Consider the following 25,213-nt stretch of genomic DNA (forward strand, 5'->3'; position numbering starts at 1 on the left):
AGCACAGCTGCTCAGGGTAAGTTCTTTGTGTTTCAATTCCTAGGACTTTAAAACCAAATATGTGTCCCATATTTTAAATTTTCTAACTCTATCTTCAATTAGTGTACATTGCTGCTTGATTCACAATTAGAGGATGAGCCAGCACTTTTTGGCCAAGTGACATAAAGTTCTGGAAATCCACGATAATCTGCAAAAGTTGACAGAACTGAGTACCTAAAATGGGAGCATCAGGCACAGATACAATACAAAAATTTTAGGAATCCATTTTGCAGACAGACATAACATTACAATTCCAAATCTGAAAAACAGAAGCAGGACAACAGCTTGAAATGTAAACAATTACAGAACCACCCACAACAAAGTTCACCATGTTCATGTGTTTGTTAAGGGAATATATATTCTTAGATTTAGAACCTTCCTGCAGCTATAATGAGTGTATATATGGAAAGAAAAGTCAAGAGGCCTGCAGCACCACAATCGTGCTGCAATCCCCAAGCAGGACCCTACTGGAAGGCACGTCGGGATCCCCCCAGATCCCAGACATGCTGCAGTCAGCAGGATGTTGCACCCTGGGACATGTGGCACCCTTTCCAAAGAGCACTAAAGCCAGCAGCATTGCACCGCTTCCATCCTGCACAGCCAGCCTAATTTCCTCTGCTCTGCTCTGCCCTACCCTGCCCCATCACATCCCAGGTGGACTTGGCCTCATCATTCTGGCCAGAGCACAGTTTTCCTTCCAGCTAGTGCTGTGGGGGGTTGTATCAGCTATGACTCTTCTGGCACAATACACCAGGAGAAGGCACAGAGGGAACCGCACAACGGGACCAAGAACAGCGGAGACATCTGTGGCATTTGCTCTGTGTTGTGGGTTACATAACGCTGTGATACTCCAAAGTAGATGTTGCCTGACGACACAGCTGATGTGCTGGCAATAGCTGGATGTTCCAGAACAGGGAGCACGTTGAAAAATCAGTGGTGTAATTCTGTGTGCAAGTATACTTTTGTATGGGGCAAGAAGACAGGGAAACCTAGAAAACTGGTACAATATTGCAGCCCTATGTCATAAAAGTTTGTGGCTAAATAACAAGATTAAGGATTCAGTCCTTAATTAAAATGCAGGGATAACACATAACCAAGATGAAGAACACGTTTCCTTACTTTTCCTTGACAGCAACATTAGCCCAGACTACTTCACGCTTTGTTTGAATGGAGAAAAACATAATTAAAGTTTTAATTAGAATTGATTACAGTCCACAAACCTGAAATGGATTGTGCTGCTTGAACACTGTACCAGAAGATCTTTCAAGCGAACTGATGTTCTTAAATGAACTATGTTCTTTAAAAAGGAAAGGCACTCTGTCAAGTAATAGGGTAGTAGTGAAAACTAATGACTCCGAAAACGTGTCACAAAAACAATCACTAGTAAGCACACATTCTGAAAGGGACAGTGATTACGTATTTACAAAGACTGAGCTTCCATATACACTTATTTTTCTCTGTGATTAATCTGTTGCATATCATATTCTGGTTATAAAATATGTACACCTTTTCACTCTTCATAAAGAGATGGTGATACCTCTGAGATCTGAACTTTCCAATGTATAAAGGAAGAGAATGGCTATCCACAGGCACACTAATAAAAAATTGCTAAAAATATTTTGCCAGCAGAATTGTTGGGAGAAGCACCTGTATCTCTTAAACCCATCTGTTACATTAACATCTTCTGTACAAGAACACGGAATTTATTCATATATTTGGCCTTTTAATAATTAGCTACAGCTCAAATGCCCAAGTAATCACCTTTCAATTTTAATGAAAAGGGCAGGTGTTTTCATCGCCCTGTTATCTGCACGTTTCCTTGTCAGCCGAAAAGCCCGGCGGTGCAGGTAAGGCCCCTCCCCGCCTTGCTGCACTGCTCCGGGTCGCGCGGGACTCGGGAGCGCGGTACCTGAGCAGCGGCGGGAGCTCCGCCCGCTCCGGCTCCAGCTGCCCCTCGCCCGAGGAAGGCGGAGAGCCCCGACCCACCTCCGAAAAGCCCCTGAACAGGCTCCTCCAGGGGCGGGGAAGTGGAGGGTCTGCAGTTGCGTAAGATGAACCCCCCCCTTCCCCTCCCAATCTCCGACGGTTTCTCCGCACGCCAGAGCCCGGAGCAGCCAGCCCGGGCTGGGGCAAGTCAGGGAGGTGCCGGGGGATCACCCAGCAGAGGAAAGGCTAATGGCATTGGGGACAGGATGCGAAGCTGGGGTGGGGGGAACCTTGAAAGTGGCTTCATGCAGGAAGGGGACCGCCCGGCTGGGGTGGGAGGAGGGAGGCGTTCCCTTGTGGGGGCAGTGGGGAGAGCGGGGGACTCCGGGGGGTGGGGACACCCCCGGGCGGGCGGGGGGAAGCCTCGCACCGGGGGAGCCGGCGGCACGGGCAGCCCCGCGAAGGGCAACGAGCGGCGGGGACCGAGGGACTCGCGGTGCCCGGGGACCGGGCTGTGCGGGAGGGCGGCAGTGCTGGGGACCCTTCTGGCAGCCGCCGCACGGAAACCCGCAGCGGCCCGCACGGCGCTGAGCCGCCGTGTCCCGGGGCGGCACCCCGGGCGTCCCCGCCGCAGCTCTGGGCACCGCGCTGCCCCCACACCCCGCGGCCAGGATCCAGTCCTTCCCGGCGGGGGGCTGGAAAAGGAGGGCGAAGAAGCGCTCAGCATACCGGCAGGCGTTCCTCCCCTCGCCCCACACACACAGCACGTCTCTCCGGGAGCGAGCAGCTCGTTTCCAAGCGATGCTGGCGCGCAAAGTTGCGCCGGTCGGGCAGCCCCCGCCCGCGCTCCCTCCCTCCCTCCGCGGCCGCGCACATCCCGGCCCCCGCAGAGCCCCCGCACTCCGCTCCGCTCGGGTCAGCGCGGAAATCTCCTCCCTCGCTTTCCGCCCCGGCTGCTCACGATCTGCCTCAACCTGCTCCTCCTTTTGTTTTGATCTTTGGAAATGAAATTCTCTCTCCTGCCGTCTCCTTTCCCTCCTCCTTCTCACGCCTTCGTGTGGGAGATGCCCAGGATCGCACACCAGCTTTTGTTATCTCCTCCCACCTCCATCTTCACTCCGATTGATGCCCTAGTAAATAGCAGGAGCGCGGCACCTCCGCCCCGCACCTACCTCGCTCCCACCTGCAAACACCTCGCGTGTTAAATAAATTAAATGATAAAATAAAAACATCCCTTACAGGCATTAAGAAAAGCGATAAAGCGACCGCATGGATCGGGAGCACTTTTGCCTCCCCCGTGGTGTGATGACCTTGCGAGAGCTGGTCTGGCGCTTGGTTTCGGACGGTCTTTTTTTCCCCCCCCCCCTTTTTTTTTTCCTCCCCTTTCCCTACTGGAAAAAAAATCACGCCCTTTTCGCTATCGCTTTTCAGAGGAACACGAACGCCAAAGACTACCGCTTCCACCAAAGCGTTTCCAAGCGCAAATTGTTACGCGACAGCTCAGCTCTTCCTTTGGATGCTGTCAGTGTTTATATCCGGATCGGTGGGGGATTCGGTCTCTCATCTCTCAAGAGTTAACCGCAAATCGCTCCGGGTACGATTTCCCTCCATCTCGCCAGTGGAACAACTCCCGCACACGGACCGCGCACACCAACTTTCCCGGTGAGGATGACCCCCGAGCGCTGAGCAGCGCCGAGGCCGCGCAGCCCTCGCCTCAGCCCCGCTGCGCCTCTATCCCGCCGCCTTCCCTGGAGCAAAAGCCCCGCGCGGGGCAGCCCGGCAGACGGTTCTCGCCCGCACCTCGCGGGTGCGGAGCCCAGAACAGCCCCCCCCCCCCCATTTCCCCCTCCGGTCCCTCCCCGCACTTACTGCGGGCGCGGGGTCTGTCCGCGGTGCGGAGGAGGGCGCAGGGCCCGGGGTCCCGCCGCGGTGCTGGGGCCGGAGGGACACGCGGCGCCGCCTCGGTGCGCGCCCGCCGCCGCTCGCGCCGCAGCTCCTGTGCGCGCCCCCGCTCCGCCCCGCGCGCCGCCCGCCGCCGCCCCGCACTGCAGGACCGCCGCCCCGCGCGCCGCCCCGCGCTCCGAGCATGCGCGCGGGGCCGGGGAGCGCGGGCGGGAGCGGGGGAAGCCCCGGGGCGGGCGGGGCGCGGGGCCGGGACCCGCGGGGGGCGCGGGCAGAGGGGCAGAGCCCGGCGGGGGTCGGCGCTGGCACCGCGGCCGCCTCGGCCACACTCGCAATGGAGCGCAGGCTCCCTGTACCCGGCGTCGTCCGTGCCTTGCCCGGCGGGCTGCGCTTCGCTCGGCGGCTCCTTCGCTCCACTGGTGGAACCATGGTGCGCCCTGCGTGCGGGGATAGCGCCGGCAGTGCGGGCGGCGCGGGGCGATCACAGAATCAGTTAGGTTGGAAAAGACGTCTGAGATCATAGAGTCCAACCTTTGACCAAACACCACCTTGTCAACCAGACCATGGCACTGAGCGCCACGTCGTCTTTTCTTTAACACCTCCAGGGATGGTGACTCCACCACCTCCCTGAGCAGTCCGTTCGGATATCTGATCACCCTTTCTGTGAAGATTTTCTTCCTAATGCCCAACCTAAACATCCCCTAGCACAGCTTAACACTATGTCGTCCCATGTCCAGTTGCCTGGGAGGAGAGGCTGATCCCCATGGCTCCTTTCATGCACAAGTTGATGGCACTGGTGCCCCATGCACGGAGCCTCCTGTAGCTGTCACACGTGTGCGTAGGCGTCACCTTCCATTGCAAGCCACGCTTCCACCGTGGCTCTTGTCCACAAGCTTCTCATACTATCGTGGAAGTTAATGCTATATAGTTTAGATTTAAAACATCGTTCAACCCTTCCATGTGAAATTCAACTCATCTTGCCCTTCGGTATAAAGCCCAGCTGATGCTGCCGTGCCCTCGCTTTTGTCGCTGTCTCTGTAGTAGTTGCTGTTGTGGTAGGAGTAAAAGATCAGGGCTCCTTCACAAGATACTGCACAGCATGTAACTAACTGTAGGTCCTTTTTAAGGCAGAGACATACATTAGTGTTTACTTTCATGCATGGCAAGTTCTGTCACTGACTGTTTACATAAATTAAGCATATTTAGCATGTCCTAAACACAACATTGCAGAAAGCAGATGGATACAGCAAGGAGGTGAAAGGAAGGCAAAATAATGACATATATAAAAAAGAGTAAATTACGCCGTGCCTGTTTTTAACTATCTGCTCATTATTTCAGAAGGAAAGATAAAAGCATGAAGGTTGTGTAATAAGTGATAGATGGAAATAATTCTTCATTTACTGTTGAAATGCCCAAAGAATTAAATTATAACACAGGCTGATGTGTACAAATGTACAGGAAGTGACAGTATTTTCAGTTTGCTAATGTAGACAACTGAACTCATAAGTTGTCTTCGTGTGATTGGAAATATGGACCAATTTTTCTCCCAGAATTACTTTTTTTGTGTAAGGCAGCAATTTTATGATTTTATGCTTTTTTTTTTTTTTTTAAATTTCTCAGTGCGCCCCTGTCTTCAGTTCATGTTTTTATTTTCTAGATGTGTAAAAATACAGCCTGAAAATGCTAAAAATTTAGTTACATTCCAGGCTTAGCAGAAAGAAACATGACGTGATACACTTCACTGGGTATCTCTGAAATTAATGTTTTATTTGTTCTGATTAATTTAAATTATTTTCTGTCATCTTCATATTTTGCTACCTCATTGCTTTCTTGGCCTGCCAGATCATTAATAATCATCTCTAGCATGAAAGTTAGAGTGCTGTAACATCTGCTTCTAAGTTTTAAGCACATTGGTCCCTCATATTTTCTGTCTCTTGCTCAGTTCTTTGTAAGTTTGTCTCTTACCATCACAGTCCAACATTAATTCTGTGTGACCTATTTTGATTTTGTCCATATTGCAGTTACTGCATGACTTCATCTCATCTTCGTAACTCTTCTAGTGGCAGCAGCATAGCTAGGGGAGTGCAGAGCTCTATGGTGGCTCTAAACCCAGGTATTTACTTGGTGTCTTAGTTGGGTTTTGCTATCTTCTTCCACAGCTGCCCAGGTAGCAATATCTCAGGCAGCTGGTAGAAAGCTACCTTAGGCTTGAATTTCTGCTGGCTGACTGGGACTTAGAGATGATACCCCTTTCCTTGTCATTCATTCAGGGCCATCTTTGGCAAAAAGCTGAACATTTGCTTACCCTCAAAAAGCAGAAATTATAGGTTGAATTTTTTAAAAAGTGGCTAAAACACATTTAAATAGGACTTTCTATGTCATAGTATGTTTTATCTAATTCAGTGGCATAATTCCCATCAGCTACAAAAAATGTGTAGATTAAGCAGAAGATAGTATGTAGTGTGTTTTCATGTAAGACTTTCCCTGTCTACATTTAGGTAATTCCATCTCAAATCAGCTTACTTAGACTGTGTTTTCAAAGGCATTTGAAAACATGATGTTCATCCGAAAAAAGAGGTACTCTACAGTATTATTCTAGAAAACTGACTAAATTTTACATGTACTACAACACAGAAACAATGCAATACAAAATCCCATTTGAGAAGTTTATATACATATAAAACCTCTCCACTTGTATTATTAGTGCTTTGTCAAAAATGGCCCTGGTGTAGATCAACAATTTAATAAGAGTTACCTCTGATTCCATTCATGAGGTTATCACTGGAAAGGTAATGACATTACCAGTGAGTGTGCTATTATGACATCTTACACTGTGCTGTCCTACACTGCATGCAATTCCTGAGGGCTTTTGTAAGCTGGGTGTAAAATTTACCAGTTCAGATCACTGGCATTTTCAGCCTCTTAGCATTCACTTTTTATCTATGCAAATGATATTGTATTTTAGACTGTGGAAAATTACATTCACTACACTTGCTTCTCAAGATAGATAATGGTAGAATTTTCCATTTTCTTGCTATACAGTTCTTTGGATTCTTCCAATGAAACTAATTGTTGCCAACTAATTGTTACGACTTCAGATGATTTTTTAATCTAAATAACATGATTCTCAAAATGAAGCTACAGCAATGTAAAACAAGTTGAGGTCTGACCCAAAGTTTTCTATTGAAAGTGTATATGTTTTATTTTACCATCAGAATGAACAGTGTAAATATAAGAATTCTTAGCTTATGAATGAATAGCATAACAATGTGGGTAGTTGCTCCTTTTACAGTCTTCCATGGCTTGCATGGGTCTCCTTTAGGCTTTGAATCTCCTAAACGTTCTGCTTATACCTTTGAAAGAAGCCAAGTGAGGCCCTAAGACTCTGATCTTGTCAAGGGAGATAGATAGGCATCTCCAGAGGGAAATTCAAAATCTAATGAAATTGAGGATCCTCATCTCCTTTTTTCTCTCCCTTCTTTGCTCCAGAGTAGAAAATTCAATAATAAAAGATACAGTAGTCTCTGAGAGGACTCACTATCTCAGCAGGTGGCTTACTGGTAATGAGTTGTTGTTTTTGTTTTTTTTTAATTTAGCATGATCTCCTGTTTTGCAGACACCAATTTAAATGCAGAATACCATTCTGGGGTTTGCATTTTCCCCTCTCTCTTTTATGCTCAATACTTGCTAAGAATATATTTATGTATATATTTTACGAGAATCAACAGCAGAAAAAATATAATTAGAAGGAATTTGAGTCTATATCTATATCTCTAGCTGTATGCTTTATGTTCTGCCAGGCCTTTTGAAGGAATGATTTCCTTTTTCCCTTCTGTGTTCCCCTGGTGCAGTTTTTGCACACTGAGATGTACTTGTCTGTTAGATGGGGAGCTGAAAGCAGCAATGCGGCTGCAGGGATTGGCAGAAGGGAGCTGCTTCAAGGCTCTGTGATTAAACGAAGCTGCTGCAACACACTGCAGTTAGAAAAGGGTGAGATTCTTGATGCTCAACAGCAAACAATGAGCATGGATGATTTTATCACTTTCAAAATGACTATAGATTGTCTTGCTTCTTTAATGTGCTATATATAATTATATGAAAATGACATTTTTATATGTGTATTATCTTTCACTTTCATCTCTCATTCATTTTTAAATAATGCCCCTAAGAATATAGATAAAACAAAATGTACTTTACTAAAAAATGCAATTTTTCTTCTTTATGAAGTGTATTGATTTCTTATGTGGAGATCACCTTTGTTTGTGTCAAACCAAATAAATTATAATTCAGTCTTTTCATTAATGGGAGCATTTATTACTCTTCAATTTCTTAGGCTCATGGAATGAAATGCAAAGAAAATACCATTTATGTAACATCATCTCCAATGTTGTATAATACAGTCACAACTGGGGAGTGTGTGCAATGCCTAACTTTAGATCCTACATTTGATAGCTAAATACTTGTCTATTTGCTTGCATTTCCTTTCATGTCAATGAAAATACAAAGAAGCTGTTATAGGGTGATTCAGGCTGGGAACCTGGCTAGCAAGAGTCAAGAAAAGAAATATGTAAGTTCAGGCGCCTAAATGAAATGTCTAAAGCTAAATGGCGTGAGGCCAAGTTTCATTCTAGTAGGCTGCTTCCCACAGAAGCTGTTCCAGTTGTTCTTCTTAAGTGAGGCATTTGCTCAAGCAGAAATAAAAGGTTGATATTCTGGACCTGAGAAATATAAGCTTCAAGTAAATAATGGGTGTTTAGAAGGATAGGAATGACAAAACTTAGAAGCATTTCATTTTCTGCAAATGTCCTAAACATAGCCTTCCTCTGCCATTTAGCTCAAGGCAGAACTTTTACATACACAAAATAATTCCTGTGAAGTCACGCTGGTCATGTGCTCTTGAGATGTTCCAACAGGGCTTCGTTTGCTTATTTGATCTGCGAGTAATTGTTCTTAGCTAAAATATTATAATGTTGACATGGACAAATTGGAACACAACTGTAGAAATAATAGCAAATCATGAAATAAAAACAGAGGAAAAAGCCACAAATTGCAGCTAGGTTAGCAGATTTATTAATAATGGAATTCTTAGTTTAAGCAGCACGTATCAAAGCAAACAAGATGCTACCTAACCTTTCTTTTTTGATTATCTTACTCAGCTTGTCATTTGTGTTATTATTTTTATTATTAATGTTTGTCATACAGATCTGTATGATTAATAATACACTTCAGTGCTGTGGTATGAGTGTATTTTCTACGAAAAAATGGTGGGAAGGGTAGATGGAGAATAAGCAGACTGTTTACTTGCTTATGGACAAAATATACTCACAACTTGGTGGATACATAAGTAGTTTGTGTAATTAAACTGCACTGTGAGACATGATGACTTTGTATAATAGTCTTTATTTCAGAGGTAATACTTTTTAATATGATTTGGTTTGAGAAAACAGCAGTGAATCAGCACTCTTGGACCATAATCGCAAGAGCAGGATGTACTGCTAAGAGTGGAGATGCATCTCAGAAAGTGGGCTACTGGACATAAAATCAGTTCAGAACCAACAGACAGAAAAGAACCATCAGAGAAAATAGATGTTAAACAAAACATTGAAAACTTATTTCATAATTCCCGTTGCAATGAAATCTCTCCATCTCTAATGCTAGGGCATCTTTTTCTGCATCTGTTAACCCCTAACATAAGTCCTCTGCCCACACCTTTCTAATTGCCAACATCTCTATTTGTCAAAATCCTGCTGCTGCTTGTCTCCCCAAAATACAGCCTCCAGTCTTGTAGCAGGTATCAGAGATATCAGCTTAAGAAAATCTTATCAAAAGCAAAGCAGTTACACAATGTTTCTTTTACAAGAACCCCTCTCTTTGTAGTAGTTTCAAGTTAAGGAACATGCAGAGCTGGAGTACACGTTTGGATCACGACGCTTAATAGGTACCGATGAATTACTTAGTAATGAGTTTGTCATTATTAAGGAATTTATATCTGTGATTTCCGTAACTTCCTGTTGAAGTGAGTTCTACATTTAACTAAGTTTTAGATATGTGAAAAAAATATTTACCCATATCATTTGTCTAGAACCCATTTTTCACATTCAGTGGTGAAAAATGTACTGCCACACTAAAACAGAGCTGTGTAATATCAGCATATTAATTTGAAGTAACATTGAAAATGATAATTTATAAATATTTATTAAAATACATAATATAAAAATATAAGATATTAATACTGAGCTAACTGTACTAATTCTTTTCTATTGGATTAAAAAAAAAGTTAAGCTTAAAAACAAGTGTTCTGTAGCATATCCTGTCACCATGTATACTTGTTACAGAATTCATGGGCCTTTCCCCAAAGTCAGACCTCAGGGAGCACCTGGGTATTGATTTATTTATTTGATGTGGGAGGATGAAGAGGGGAAGATGAGGAGTGTTGGTGTTCTCAGAACCAACCTCCTAAAGCTTGATGTGCTTGAAGATCATTTACCTGTGAGAACCATCCTAGATGGTTTAGCCAAACATCAGACTCTGTCTGAAGTGTTTCTTCTTCCCTGGGCCTTCCTGAATAACTCCTATTCCCTTTTGAAGCCCTGTGGGTAGCCCTTATTGTTACATTTCCATCCATTCTGATATTTGCCTCAGGTCCCTGTCTGACCATCCTGCATGACTATTTACTGCTTCATCCCTGGAATGTCCCATGCTCTCTGCTGCACTGAGCAGCCCCTTACCAGGGGTACTTACCCTCTTCCAGAACAGCTGCTTACTCCCAGAGGATGATTCTACCAAAAAGTAAGAAAGGGTAGCTGCGTACACATTATATTTTAAATTTACTATATGGATTATTGTCTTATGTATGTATCTTATCATGTAAGAGAAAGAGAATTTTAATATTTTTACTTGCTCTTGTGACTTGTTCAGCACTGATGGAAAAGTAAACAAAGCGAAAGGAGGAACAGTCTGGTGTGGCTGTCATAAACAAATAAATATGTAGCAAGACAGAACATTTTAAACAAATGTAGCAGATACTTTACAAAACTGCTGTCTCAAATAAGCATTCTAAACTCCTCTAGTTATATTTATTAGTCTGTGGCTGTCTGAGATATCTGTGTCTCTGGAGGTTATTGAAAAATAGTCACACACTTGCTAGGTTATCCAAATTAGGTATAATATAGCAATAATAAATGTTTGCTGTGTGCGTATTTTTCTTTAATTTTCAACATGGCTATTTACTTATTTTTTTAAAAAATTGGTAGTTTATTTCATGTTTTATAGCACTGTACACTGTATGAATAATTTTCCTCCAATTTTCAGACTCTGAATGATCATGATTTTTGTCCCCATAATTATTTTCTATGTTGTATCTAATGTTCTGGTCATCATACTTCAAGTCATTCTCAGGTGCTGTTTTGTTCAATAATGAGCCCATCAGTGTCTGTATTTTGGGAAGTTGTCTCATTTTTGAGGCAAAACTTCAGGAGGAAACACTCCAGAGTGAGAGTCTCCTCCGAAGGGAAAAGGGCTTCCCCTTTTCCTCCGTCAATGAGACAAACGGATCACAAGAAGTGAAAGTGGGAAAAAGAAACCAAACTGTTTATTAACGCAAACAAAACAGGGTAGAACAGGATAAAAAGAACCCCTCAAAATACAACAGATTCCCAGAGAGGGAACAGACCCCCAGGCTCGGACCAGCCGGGGCCATTCCGCGGGCCCGCCGGGGCTGCACCCGCAGACTCCCCGGACCAGCGAGGAGGGAAGGGAGGCAGTGAGGCAAGGGGAATGGAAGGGAAAAAAGAACAAGAAAAAAAACCCAACAGAACCTTTTCCCAGCTAGCTGGAACACAAAAGAAACCCAGAAAAGCAGCACAGCGCTCCTGGCACACTCCCTCCCGAGCCCTGCCCAGACCCCCCAGAGCCCCGAGCCCTTGGGCTGAGCCGTTCAACTGCCCCGCACTCAGTGCCGTGGCTCCGCCCCCCAGGTCCATCCGAAAGGCACAGCATCCTTGGGCATTGAGCAGACGGTTAAGGAATACAGCGGCTGCATAATGTCACCCCAGGACAGAAGTGAACCAAAAATCATTGAGTTAGTTACATTAGTTTGAAATCAACTCACTGTGAAAATAAGATTGCCCCTAGTTCTCTATTATATGATTGCAGGCTGCTGCTAACTGGGAAGTACATTGTAACACAACACTGTATCACAGCAGGAACAGCAAAAAATTGAAAGCATGTTGAGTTGGATGAATTTTAATAAATCTAGAAACTAATAAAGGCCTTAGACTAGGTATTTTAATTTACCATTATTTACAATGTCTTTTAATCAGATATAACAGGGTCTTGGGAAATGTTGAGTGTACTTTACTTCAGGTAATCATAGAATCAGAGAAAGGTGTGGACTGGAAGGGACCTCACCTCTGCCATGGGAGGACACCTTCCACTAGATGAGGTTGCTCAAAGCCCCATCCAGCCTGGCCTTGAACACTTCCAGGGATGGGAAGAGTCCACAACCTCTCTGGGCAACCTGTTCCAGTGCCTCACCACCAACAGAGCAAAGAATTTCTTGCTTTTAACTAATGCAAACCTGTTCTCTTTCAGTTTAAAGCTATTCCCCCTTGTCCTATCACTACATGCCCTGGTAAAAAGTACCTCTTCAACTCCCTTGTAGGGAGCATCCTTTGGGTACTGGAAGGTGCCCTAAGTTCACTCCAGAACCTTCTCTTCTCCAAGTTGAACAGCCCCAACTCTCTCAACCTGTCTCCATAGAAGAGGTGCTCCTCTGAGCATCTTCATGGTCTCCTCTGGACTCACTTCAACAGATCTATGTCCTTCTTATGCCCCAGAACTGGACATGGTACTCCAGGTGGGATCTCACAATAGCAGAATACAGGGTGAGAATCACCTCCTCACCCTGCTGCCCGTGATGTTTTGATGCAACCCAAGACACATTTGGCTTTCTGGGCTGCAAGTGCACATTCTTGCATCATGTCAAACTTCTCATCCACTAACACCCTCAAGTCCTTCTCCTCAAGGCTGCTCTAAATCCATTCTCCACTCAGCCCATATTTGTGCTTGGGATTGCCCCAAACCAGATACAGGACCTTGCACTTGGCCTTGTTGAACTTCATATGTTTTGCACAGGCCCAGTTCTCAAGCATGTCAGGGCCCCTCTGGATGGCATCCCTTCCCTCCAATGTGTTGATCACACCACGCATCCTGGTGTCATTGGCAAACTGGCTGAGGCTGCACTCAATCCCACTGTCCATCTTGCTGACAAAAACATTAAAGAGCAGTGGTCCCAATACTGATCCCTTGGGAACACCACTTGTTCCTCTCCTCCATTGGTGTCCACTTGGACACTGAGCCATTGATGACAGCTCTTATAGTGTGACCATCCATCCAGTTCTACCAAGTGGTCTATCTATAAAATCCACGTGTGCCCAATTTAGAGACACAATGTCATGCAGGAAAGAGTCAAATGCTTTGATTTTGCCTGTCCCTTCCTTTCCCCCTGCTCTTTAGAAAAGGGGTTTATGGCTTTCCCTTTCCCAGTCAGTGGGAACTTCACTGGACTGTCACCACTTCTCAAATAAGATGCTTAGCCACTTCAGCCACCAGTTCTCTCCAGATCTGTGGATGCATCTCATCAGATTTTATGGACTTGGGCACCTTCAGGTTCCTTAGACTCAACAGTCCTGAGTTTTTGAGCAGTAATTTGTCTCTCCAGATCAGAAGTATTGGATGAGTAGCTGAAAAATATCTTTATAATAAGCTTGTCATCCCTCACCTTGGGTAATTTAAAAAATAATTTGATAAACAGAATGGTTTACCTGGAATGCTGTTCTAAGTTAGAAGAGCTAGTATCTTCCCAGTTAATAATCTGAGAGTGCAAATAATTTTGAAATAACTAGACAAGAAGAACTGAGTAGATCTGTGAACACAGCAAAGCAATTTAAATCTGTTCTTTTTATTTTACTGTAGTTTGCAATAAATTGTTAGGCTGTATGCACACACACATGGATGTGTATGTGCTCATGTGGCACTCATGGTAAGAGATCCCATCTTCACCTTTCTTCAGTATCTTAATCATGAGCTTTCCAGAAGCTGATTGCAACGTACAATTCCTGTGCTCCTAACTAGTCTTAAGAAGGCACAAGATAGAGGAGGGATGCAGTTCCTCATTCCTTTTGCTCTGAAGAGCTGTCCACTAATAAATGCAGAGCATGTTCTGCTCTCATTTCTGAGTTGAGTGATTCTGCAGGCATACACAATCTGGAAACTCAAGAGGAAGCCTGGGTGGCTCAGCCTAAAGGTATGTTGGAAGCGTTAGTCTCAGTGAAGATAACGTTTCCCCTTGTGATCCTGCTGAGCTTGCGTACTGGAAAAGTGACAGCTTAACTTTTGGTTAGCAGTCAATAAATGAATGGGGAGGGGAGGGGAGGCGAGGCGAGGCGAGGCGAGGCTCGGCTCGGCGAGGCGAGGCTCGGCTCGGCGAGGCTCCAGGGACACCTCACTGTGGGCTTCTAGTACTTAAAGGGGACTTATAAAAAAGAGGGAGAGTGACTTTTTACACAGGCAAATAGTGAAAGGACAGGCAAGAACAGTTTTTAAACTAAAAGAGGAAAGATTTTGATTTCGATTTTGATTTCGGTTTTGATTTAAATTAGGAAGAGATACTATACTATGAGGGTGTTGAGGCACTGGTAGATATTGCCAGAGAAGCTGTGAGTTCCCCATCCCTGGAACTGTTCAAGGCCAGGTTGGATGCAGCTCTGAGCAACCTCGTCTAGTAGACGGTGTCCCCACTCATGGCAGACGGATTGGAACTAGGTGACCTTTTAGGTGTCTTCCAACACAAACCATTCTATTGTTGTATGAAGACATGTCTGTGCTCCGTAATGTTATTCCAGACAGACACCTCATCCTGAATGAGTTTACTTAGGTTCCAGCAATAGTATAGTCATGCTAATGCATGCCTGAGTCCAAATTTATTTAGCGCCTGATCCAACAGCTTCCTATATGCAAATTTTTTAAAAGTTCATGACCTCGAATTCTGCAATGCAGTTCATTGCACCATCTTTTCTCACATTATTTTCTCTTCAGCCTTTTCTGAAGCAAGTTTACCAATTTCTTGAATGATTACCATCTAATTGCAGGTACCTTGGCTAAGATTCACTTAGCTGAATTTAGACATTTAGACATTGGAGTAGCCCTCTGCATTTTCATTTAGACACACTGTCTTGCCAGGATAGTCAGTTGAAACAAACAGGCATTTTTAATCTTTTATCTCAGTCTTAATATTTAAATCACTTGATATTTAATGTCAGCCCAGAAGTGCTTATTTTTTCCCACTGGCTATAAAGGGAACCTTGAGTGGTTAGCTCAGATGCAGATGTCCTAAATTAGGTTACATGAAAAGCACCCTGTAGTTTTCAGACTGACAAGAAATATTGTTAATTGTAAAAATGGCAGTCCTGGTGCTCAAATCTGTGGGACCTACACCATTGACCCAGTTGTTTCACTGTTGGATTTGCATTAATTTAGATTATATTTCATCTTCTGCAGCCATAATGTATTTTAGAACACATAGGGAGATCCAATCCATGTGCCAACATTTGAATCTAATAATCTCTTAATCAGTACTCTGGTTTTAATCTTAAATTTTAGATAAACTTAGTAAGAAATGGATAATAGTTGAAATGAAGTTTTACCTATTGGACCTACAGCATGTTGATATTTCAGAAGTTTAGGTGAATATAATTGTACTTAATTTAATCTTTATTATAAAGAGATTGCCATTACTGCAAGTCATTTTACATTTTCTCTGTAGCTGGGGACATATCACCACAAGTCAATGTATCTTTTCAGTCTCAGAGTCTTAGAGGAATCACCACCGAGATGAGAATCTCCCACATTGGACATTTAACTTTTAAATTACAGAAGTGAGGTGATAATTAGCTACACAGTGAAAGGGCCCAGAGTTTACAGCTTTGCTTAGTATCAGAATGATCCCTTTCAGTGGCAATGTCGTAAGAAAGTGGTGGGTTAGGTTTTAATGTCATATGGTGTTCTAGATTATTTGTCTTTACAAAGCAAATGCATTCATGATCCTTAACTCTGATGCCATTTCAAACTAATGAAAGTCCTAGGAAGTGTTTTGTCCCATTTGATTTAATATGAGCAGTACTGTAACTGAGATTCTGTTGCTTCTCTTGAGAAATTTGTCTCATGAGTTCAGAGAATCGTGGAATCACAAAATATGCCAAGCTGTTTAAATGTGGGTTAATGTATATACATAATTTTTGTGTGTATATGCAACTACACACACACACACACACACACACATACACATTAAAGCTACATTATTTACTGCCAAATTTAATGTGTTAAATGATTTGTCTTCTTTACAAAATTTGTTTAGAAATTTTTTAATTGACTACTTACCTGCCTCTTAGTTGTTCTTAGGCAGCTGAGTATTTGGAATTAGCTTTCCTGTGGATTGGTCTCTTTTACCAATTTGTTGATGTTTAACAAAATATCTGAGCTGTTTCACAGATGCTTTAAAGGACATTTGAGCTATTTCATAGATATTTAATCAGCTTTCTTTCCTCATGTTGAGTCTTCTTAATTTCTATCCACGGTTGAAATGGAGGTTTTGTAAAGACTTACTGAAGTGTCATTTTTAATGTATACCTGTGTTTACACATAAGAATGCCTCATATAAAATTGTATAAATGTACATGACTGTGATATACAAAAATAGATATGATAATTTCATACAGGTATAAAGCCAGCATATATGTAATTGGTCAATCTTTTATGTGAGACCAGTGATGATCAGTTTACAAGATACTTTAGAAAAAATGCCTACAGTCTTTCTGATGTTAACAGTTGACCATGTTTAAGACTGAGCCAAGCAGGAGCCAGAAGCTATTTCATTTTGCAGTTGTTCAGTATGAACCCCGAGAAAAAGTTCCATGTTCTTAAAGCATTTTATCCCCCTAACGCTTTTATTCAACAAATAAATTTCTGATTCATATACTTGAAAAAAGAACATTAAATTCTTCCTGTGTTTCCTCCACCCATTTTTTTTTTCCTGAGACCATGAAAAACATTTAAAAGGGAGATTCTATTTTACATAATTAACAGATCTCTATTCATACCATGAGTATTAATGAAATTTTGTCTCTTTCAAACTAGCAGCACCTGAATAGATTAAAATAGATTAGAAAGAATAATTGCTGAATTTAAAAGTGAACTGCTTATTAAATCAAAGTAGTGTAGCAGTTGTTTTAGCAGGCAGTCAGTGTGGAAGCCATTTACCGGTTGCTAGGATGTCTCATTTATAGTGTTGACCTTCAGCTGTATCAAATCACTGCATGCTGTGAAAGAGTGGAGAGGAGCAGCCTACCTACCTGTACGTGCCACCTGATTCCTGGGACTTGCTGAAGAGAGACACAATGCTCTGGCAATTTACAGCAGTGCCAGGAATGCCTGGGATCACAGGAAAGTATACTCCCTTTGGAAACTATACTCCTAACCAGCCTGCTCAACAGATGAGCAGAACTGAGTGGTGATGACCGGACATTTTATCCCTGTCTTTGTCTAGTTCAGCAACTTTTTCTGTCTTCCAGTGTTTTTCTGTGTTTGTGGAGAAGATCTTTGTAAATAAAGAGATGTGTGTAAATTAACACTGTAGCTGCACTGTGATTTCATGGTATATATATAGGAAAGCATCTTCTACATGAAAACACAAGAACAAAGGGCTTCTATTTTTTCAAGATAATGAGAAAGAGGCAGTGATTTTTTTTTTATAACAACCTATTGTCTGGTTGTTGAAAAGATTGCTTTAAAGAAATCAAACCAAAGAATCATGGATTTTTTTTATGTTGTATCACCAGTATTTTACACTATTCACTTCCTAAAAATGAAAATAGATTTTATTTATTTTTATTTATTTTGTATTTGTTTTCAACAGGTAAAGGATTTCTCATATTAATGGTCACATAGCAATCTTTATCATCATTCCCATTCTTTAATGTACCATGTTATTAATTTTTCCTAGTGTTCTGGTGTCACCCAAAGACACCTAGACTTTTCAGTCTTGCATACTAACAAATTAAAATATGCATTTTGATCTAAAATATTTTTATATATGTTATTATAATCAGACAATCTTATTCATATCAAGATAACTTTAAAAGATGCTAAGAGAAAAGTGCCATTCACTATGTCTAAAATTGATCTGGAAAAAATGTTTCAAGTCATTTGGTTTCACCTTACTAATCCTGCACAAGAGGTCAAAATTTTATTATTGACAGATTATTTTTGAATTGTGCTTTCACAGGGAAAAATATTTGGATTTTGATTTTGAGCCATTTAGAGTATTTCATCATTATAACCTACAGTTTCCTCAAATACTATCAACAGTATTCCTGCTTATGGAAGTTAAGGGAGTTTCAACTTTGTCAATTTCATTTGCATCATTCATCTTTTAGTCATAATTTTAAATGCAGTAGATAATTTATTCCAGCAGGCCATAATATATTTCCAATGGTTCCATATTAAATTCATTAAAAGATGTACTTTACTGAATGTGTTTTATGCTCACATTTTATGCCCACAACTAATACTCTGTATTATATCAGGAAGCTGTGGGAAAATAAAAAAGAAAAATAATGCATCTATCAGTTAAAATGTGCCTGTTCCCTTACAGTGTAAGCACCAAATTAAAGAATTCAGAACATATTTGTCATTGCTAATATATAGGAACAAAGGAACATGTGTCTGGAGGAGAGCTTTAGCCATGGACTATGGATGTGAATAAATGGGAGTAGAGATTTTGGTAAGAAAAACAATTTCTTCAATTGTAATCCCATTACAGGAAACAGCTTCTGTAGTCCAAATAAGAGATTTTAATTTTGAAGAACTTGTGGGATGCTAATATGTAATGAAAGCTCCCACTGAAACATTTCCAGGGAGTAGCGTGCTCTTCAAATTCCAGCCAATTGTTTTGAAAGTCAAAACTTTCTATCATGAGAACAAAATGTACCATTGTGCTGTTCTGTCTGCTGAAAGATCGACATATCTTCTTTTTGTCACTGAAGAGAGAAATTTTTGAGGAAATTTCAAACAGGAGTGATCAAAAAGGCCAGGAAGAACTCATTCAAAAATCTTTAAAAGATTTAAAGAAGGGTTGATATTCAACCTGTATAATGGGCATTGAGTTTGTAACGTCAGTGAGAGAACAGATAAAGGCTTTGTCAAGCTCATCAGTTTGTTTTCATATGAAGTTTGATGCTCAAAGGTAAACTAAATACACACACCTCAAAAGTGCACTTCATTTTTTTATATTCTCCTTCAAAAGGCACTTTCATCTTGCACACTTAATTTTCATCTGTTCTTGCCAACAAAGCAGGTATTATAATCTGGATAATTTTAAGAAGCTAGATGGGAAGTGGCTGAACAAGACTTCAGAATTCCCCTGATAAGAGAACTAGAAGAGTTTATTATTTTCCTGCTTTTGATACAGCCCCAAACTAGCATGAAATGATACATAATACACTTTTGCCAAATACCTTTTTGTGAGAGTTCAGGGACCCAAGTCATTAACCTGCAATGCTTTTACTGCCTTAAGGCAGTAGAGTATCTATGTTCATTGTCCTTTTCTTATACAGAAACTGAGGTCGATGGATGTGAGGAAGAGTACTTTGTGAAACTACTCCGCTGTCCCATGGATATTTTGCACTGTGATTATATGCCTTGGAGGAACGTTTTGTGGGTACAGCTCATACTTAGCTTTTACACTGCAGACCTCTCAACATAAACTGTACTTCCTGAGAGTTTCTGCATTACTGTATCACCTCTTAAATGCTTCCACTTGTCTGAGAAGTTGCTTGAGCAGCTAAGCCCTACAACTTCTACAGTACACCTGGGTTAGCAATGGTGGAAGCGGCACTGTGTTTGTTGTTAACCAGGCTTATTTCCAAGGGGATGAAAAACTACTGATAAGCAGATATGGCTAACACTGAGCTTTACTATTTCATTCTGAAACATAACTTCTTAGCTGTAAAGAGTATTGAAGAGAAAAATAAGAAGTCCAGATATTTTACATCTTCATTACATGTTTAAAGAAAAGGAGCTATTTTTAAAATGCAATCTGTTATTCTGAAACTTTTTTATCAGAAATATGTAATTCTATAAGACTGAGTGAAGAGCTACGTGTGTCACTCGTATTACACATGGTTTAGTTACTCTATATGTGATCAGCATAGAGTAAAAGAAGACAGCAACAGTAGAAAAGGGAAGACAGATTACTTAAAATTTATCACTATAACCAGCTTTTTCTAGCAAGCACTCCAGAGGCACTGAGGAATCTCTAACCCTAGAAATATTCAGATCTTGACTAGAAAAGCCCCGAGCAGCCTGATGAAGGACTGAAGTTAGATGCAACTTGAAACCTGGCTCTGCTCTGAGCAGAGGGGTCCAGATGATCTCCAGAGGTCCTGTCCAAATGAATTTTTTTTCTGTGGCTCTATGAACAAGCCTGTATGTTCTATGCAGTATCTAGAGCAAAAGTAAAATAGGATTAGGGATCATACGGACTGAGTTAATTGCCCTGCTAGCATGAAAAAAAGAACACTACATCTCAGTGCCTTTAGATGTGTGTGACCTGAATTCAGCAGCACTGCAGATTTTCAACAAAGAGGTTTTGAACTGTCTGGCAGGCAGAACTATTTTCACTGCCCTTTATGAAGAAGATGGATAGTAACAGATAAAATTTGATGCAGAACATTTGTATCTCTCTGTTTAGTGCTCTGTATACAAATAGCCTTTTTTTGCTTCTTCTGTTTTGGAACTAAACTACAAACAAGGTATTTCAGCTGGAAAATGAAAACAACTTTGAGATGTACAGGGACTCAATATAACAGAGAATGATATGGTGACAGCAATGGAGTGGTATGATCAAGCAGTGTATCAGGTGAAAGACAATGTGTCCAAAATATCAAGTTCAATAAACAGCAGTTTTTATTCAACTTGTCAGCTGTCAAATGAGTAGGACAAGGCAGTCAAGCAGTGACTTCACTGCAGTGGACAAAATAAAGGGGTCATGGAGGGGTATGATTCACCCTACAGTTAAATAGAACTGGCTTAAGTTCCTAAACACCTTTTAAACATGTTCTTTTCATATCTATTAAGATGTAAAAGAACTCCCTTTGAAAGCAACACAAAAGTCTGTTCCCAGTGGAAATCAGAGCTGGTCATCGTGGTAGTCAGGCAACAGTGAAGACCAGTGCAGGGAGAAGAAGGTGCTGGCCCCTTTCTGGAAAGTTGAAGAGGGGGCTTTGTCTTGTACTTCCCTGTTACTCTCAGCTTTAGACACAGTGCCTTCTGAATCTCTTCATACCCTTTGTTCCATAATTCAATATAGAAAAAGTACTGTACTTTGGTTGTGTCAAGCTTCTGGAAGAGTAATTTTATTTGTATGTCCCAGTTCTAGTCCAGAAGGGAATTCAACGCATCCAAAAATTATTGGGAAAGGGGAATTCATAGCAAGACCACAAAGTTTGCTGATGATACGGACTTACTGAGAGGAGTAAAAATGAGAACTACAGGAAGAAAAACAACAACGGAAAAACTGTAGGAAGATCTTGTGAGATAGGACAATAAATTGGAAGTTAAAATTCAAATGGAATAATGTAAAATGCTGCATGGGGGAAAATCTCGTCCTATCTTCACCTTTTAAATCATATTTTACATAATTTTAAAACCTCTTTGTTTTACAACAGTATTTTTCTTTCAATTTAGCTCTGTATGGGGCTACAAGAAAAAAAAAGATTTATGGAGCAGCTTCCTTCTTTCATGAGAGCTACTTTGTGTTGGTTATAAAAGAGTTTATAAAGGCAGGAGCAAAAACGAAAAGGGGACGAAATATTAAAATAATAGCATCTCGAGAAATGTTACTGAGCTCTTAGTAATCTTGTACTAAATAACTTTTCAGAGAGTCTGTGATTCTCAGGGCAGTTTTATTCCAGGCCCAGCTTGGAAAGATTAACTTATCACTGACTCACTCCAGGACTGTTTCTTGCATACACATAGAAGCTGATCATAACACTGAGTACCTTCTGCATGATGTTTTTTCTTTCTTAATCAGTATGGGTACTCTGTTGGGAATATGCAATTAATACATGCAATTCATACAGAAAAAAATTAGCTCCCTTATGATTTAAAGTACATTGGGTAAAGTTGAGGTTTTACCTTTATTATACCAAATAAAAAGTTTATTAGCAATAAATATGTTTGTCAGTATTAGTTGTTGGGGACAATATGGAATACTCTGGGACAAAAGGAAGGACTGAAGCTTTTATTTAAGCTATTTCAGAATTACATGGATACATAGGAAATATGTGCATTAAGGCTGCAGACAGAGCAGTTGTGATAGAAATGATTGAAAGTATTTTCACACCCCAAATTTTTAATGAATACTTTTAATAATTACTTAATAATAATGGTGGTTGTGTGACATATCAGTAAGATGACCAAAAAGGTAATTTGTAAAATGCAACTTCATATGGTTAATGACCAATATCCTGTTCATAAGACTAGTATCAAATTGAAACTTTTCCTAGTCAAACAGTAAATTCCCTTTAGAATATTAATTATGACCTTTGATGAATCAGTGTTATGAGGTGAGCTACTTTCAGGGTGGAAATATTAGCATTACAGTGCAGGATACAAACATGATGGATTACAACAGTCTTTCAGCCTTGAAATTTCAGGTTCTGAAAAGGCAGTTTACTCACAAGGAATTCTAAGCACAAGGCTGCAGTCATTAAGCCAGCACAGCTAAACTGAGACAAAGGACTTGAGCCAAATTGCACTGTTTCACTTGACAAATCAAGATTGTCAGATTTTAGTGTCTTATGGGTCACATTGAATACCATAATTCATTTTGGTGCTGTCTTTGTGGATATTTAAATTAATTTAACAAAATTTATTCCTGACCTTTCTTTTTAACTATTTTGCAATGTTTTTTCTCTTCTAGTTTTCAATAAAAAGAAAAAAGAATTAAAAAAATAATGAGAGCTGCAAAACCTTTTGTAAGAGTTTTAAATTATGGGTTGAAGAGGAGGAATAGTTCTGAGAATTGGTTGCTGCATCAGTATCCAAAACTTCTTTGATGACTTTGTCAAGAGACTGCTCTACAACCCATTTCATCAACTTGCAAACGCAGTATAAGAGTTGAAAGAAACTAACAGTTGGAAAATAGCAAAATTCTACAATGAAAACATGGTGTTTACATCCTATTAATATATTATTGAACCAAGTAGTGGGGAAAGCAATTATGTCCTTTTTTCTACTCCATTACCAAAAATATGCTGCATCCAATTTGTATTATCAGTAAACAAGTGTTACAAATAAATCTTCATGAGTTGCAAATTGGAAAGTGCAGAGCATGTAGGATATGCTCCAGTGGAAGTCTGTCAGTTTATGCTGGATATCTAAGTTATATACTACAAAGTAAGCCATGGATGTGGAACAGCTGGATTGGGTTTAATAAACAATCTTGATTAATAGCTGTGTAGATGCAAGAAAAGGCAGTTTTCTTTATTTTCATGTGATTCTGGTTGGTTTAACTGGTCAAACACTTGAGTAATTTTAGACTGGCTCCTGTTAACTTGCAACCCACCAAATGTACTAAGGGACTGTAGGCAGATGGGAGAGGGGGAAATAGTTCAGAATATGTTAGAAACAGTGGTGAAACCTAAAAGATTTCTGTTCAGAGAAATACAATACTTTGCATCAGGAATAGTTCCTAGATGCTAATCCAGTGCTGAGGAGTAGAAAACATAAGTGGCAGGGTGAATTTCTCTTACATGCCCTAAAATCCTATTTCTGGTTTGTACAATGACCTTCATTCCATATGGTATTTTGAGTATTTTAAGATTTGTAAGTAAACTTGATTTAATAGGAACTATATCTTGTTAACTAAAGATTGATTACTTAGTAATATTTTTAAGTATTAGAAGCAGCTATTTGGCTATCCTTGCTTATAAAAGCAGCAATATTGAAGAGAAAGCTATTTTAAGGCTCAGTTCTATACAATTCCTGTGTGTAACATTCACTTCCAGGAACAATGGATCTGTTTGGCTTCAGTAGATTTGTTCACTGTAGTATGGATGACAAACCTTAAAAAAACCCCATATATTTGCAGCAACAGGCCCTCAGGATGTTTCTATTTTTATTGCCCATCTGTAATGGTATTACAGTGACCTGCTAGTTTAGCACAAACTTTGAAAAATAACGTTTTGGGCATTCCAGTGTTTGGAGAGGAAATGTCTGTTTCAAAGGCCCGGAGCTATATGGATGCTGTTTATTTTGGGAATAAAGTCCTTGGCTGGATCAGCGTTTGCTGCGGTGAAAAGGAAGGTCAGGGAAGCAATGGCTGCCCTGGAAAGGAACGCAGGCATAACCTTTTACTCACGCAAGATCTCATACTTTTGGAATTAGGGAGTTTGGAAAAACACATCTCGCTTGTGGAAATAATCGGCGACGGGATGCTCCGCTCCTCTCCGCGGCACGCCTTGCTTAGGTAACAAATAAAAGATTTTCCAACCAAACCACAGCCTCTTGGCAGCCAGGCGCCTCGACTCGCGGCCTTTGGCACACGAATCCCAGCTGGCCGCTCGCTGCCCGGGGGCGAGGAGAAGCTGCCGGCCTCTTCCCCGGGCGCAGGGACAGAGGGACAGGGCCGCCCCTCACGACGGGCGGGATTTTCCCGCCTCCGAGGCTGTTCCCGCCCTGGGGCGGTGGCAGCGGCGGGAGCCCCCTGAGGGCGGCGGGAGGATCCTGCCCCGCGCCTCCCGGCTTCCAGCTGGGTCAGTCCAGCGCCCCGTGCTCTGAAGGCAGGGGAACGCTGGGCACTGCGACCCCCGGGAGAAGACAACCCCCGGAGAGGGCGGAGGAGGCGGGGGGAGGCAGCTTGGCTGCGGGGGAGCCCCTCGCCCCTGAGGGATACTCCGCCAGGAAGTGCCACAGTACGGGATCGGGGTTCTCGGATAAACAATCACTGTGGAAGGCTTGAAAGGAAAACTTACAAGAGGTTGTACAAACCGAGAGGGAGAGGCTGCTGCCCTCACATGTAATTCCCAGAAGAGGGAGGAGAGTGGGTGTCTGCCAAGAGAGAAATCACCTCGGCGACAGGACAGGGGAGTCCTGTCACCTGCAGCGAGGGGGGAGCACCTCAAGCAGGGTCAGAGAAGCCTTGAGAGAGGCGGAAAAGCCCCGAACGCGAGGATTAATTTTACAGGTATTTCCCGCAATCACAGGAGTGTTCATTGCCAAAGTGGAT

General features: G+C 41.8%; 2 protein-coding genes across 3 annotated transcripts in view; one reads left to right on the forward strand and one right to left on the reverse strand.

The window, feature by feature from the left end:
* VSNL1 (visinin like 1) overlaps positions 1 to 3,910 on the reverse strand; it is an 86,834-nt gene extending 82,924 nt beyond the window's left edge. The window contains exon 1 of one of the 2 annotated variants that reach the window (XM_048297213.1): positions 3,835 to 3,910. The gene's annotated coding sequence lies outside the window, so the exon portion shown is untranslated. Of the gene's footprint in view, positions 1 to 2,939; positions 3,050 to 3,834 lie in introns of those variants that run through there. The other variant, XM_048297214.1, reaches the window with a different exon arrangement.
* Positions 768 to 24,765, forward strand: LOC125323643 (serine/arginine repetitive matrix protein 1-like). The gene is made up of 4 exons (XM_048298796.1): positions 768 to 864; positions 1,892 to 2,080; positions 3,397 to 4,012; positions 24,489 to 24,765. Exons 1-4 carry the CDS (start codon positions 768 to 770, stop codon positions 24,763 to 24,765), a joined length of 1,179 nt encoding a protein of 392 aa, XP_048154753.1.
* The last annotated feature ends 448 nt before the right edge of the window (positions 24,766 to 25,213 follow it).

Source organism: Corvus hawaiiensis, chromosome 3 (assembly GCF_020740725.1).
Source record: "Corvus hawaiiensis isolate bCorHaw1 chromosome 3, bCorHaw1.pri.cur, whole genome shotgun sequence".
In the NCBI taxonomy this organism is placed as follows: Eukaryota; Metazoa; Chordata; class Aves; order Passeriformes; family Corvidae; genus Corvus; species Corvus hawaiiensis.

Excerpts from the sequence above, each read along its gene's own strand:
- LOC125323643 (XM_048298796.1), top strand. The coding sequence starts at position 768 with ATGACTCTTCTGGCACAATACACCAGGAGAAGGCACAGAGGGAACCGC. Across the intron at positions 865-1,891 it reads TGTGGCATTTGCTCTGTGTT|GCCCCTCCCCGCCTTGCTGC; the intron begins GTGGGTTACATA and ends GGTGCAGGTAAG. Across the intron at positions 2,081-3,396 it reads GGGGAAGTGGAGGGTCTGCA|AGGAACACGAACGCCAAAGA; the intron begins GTTGCGTAAGAT and ends ATCGCTTTTCAG.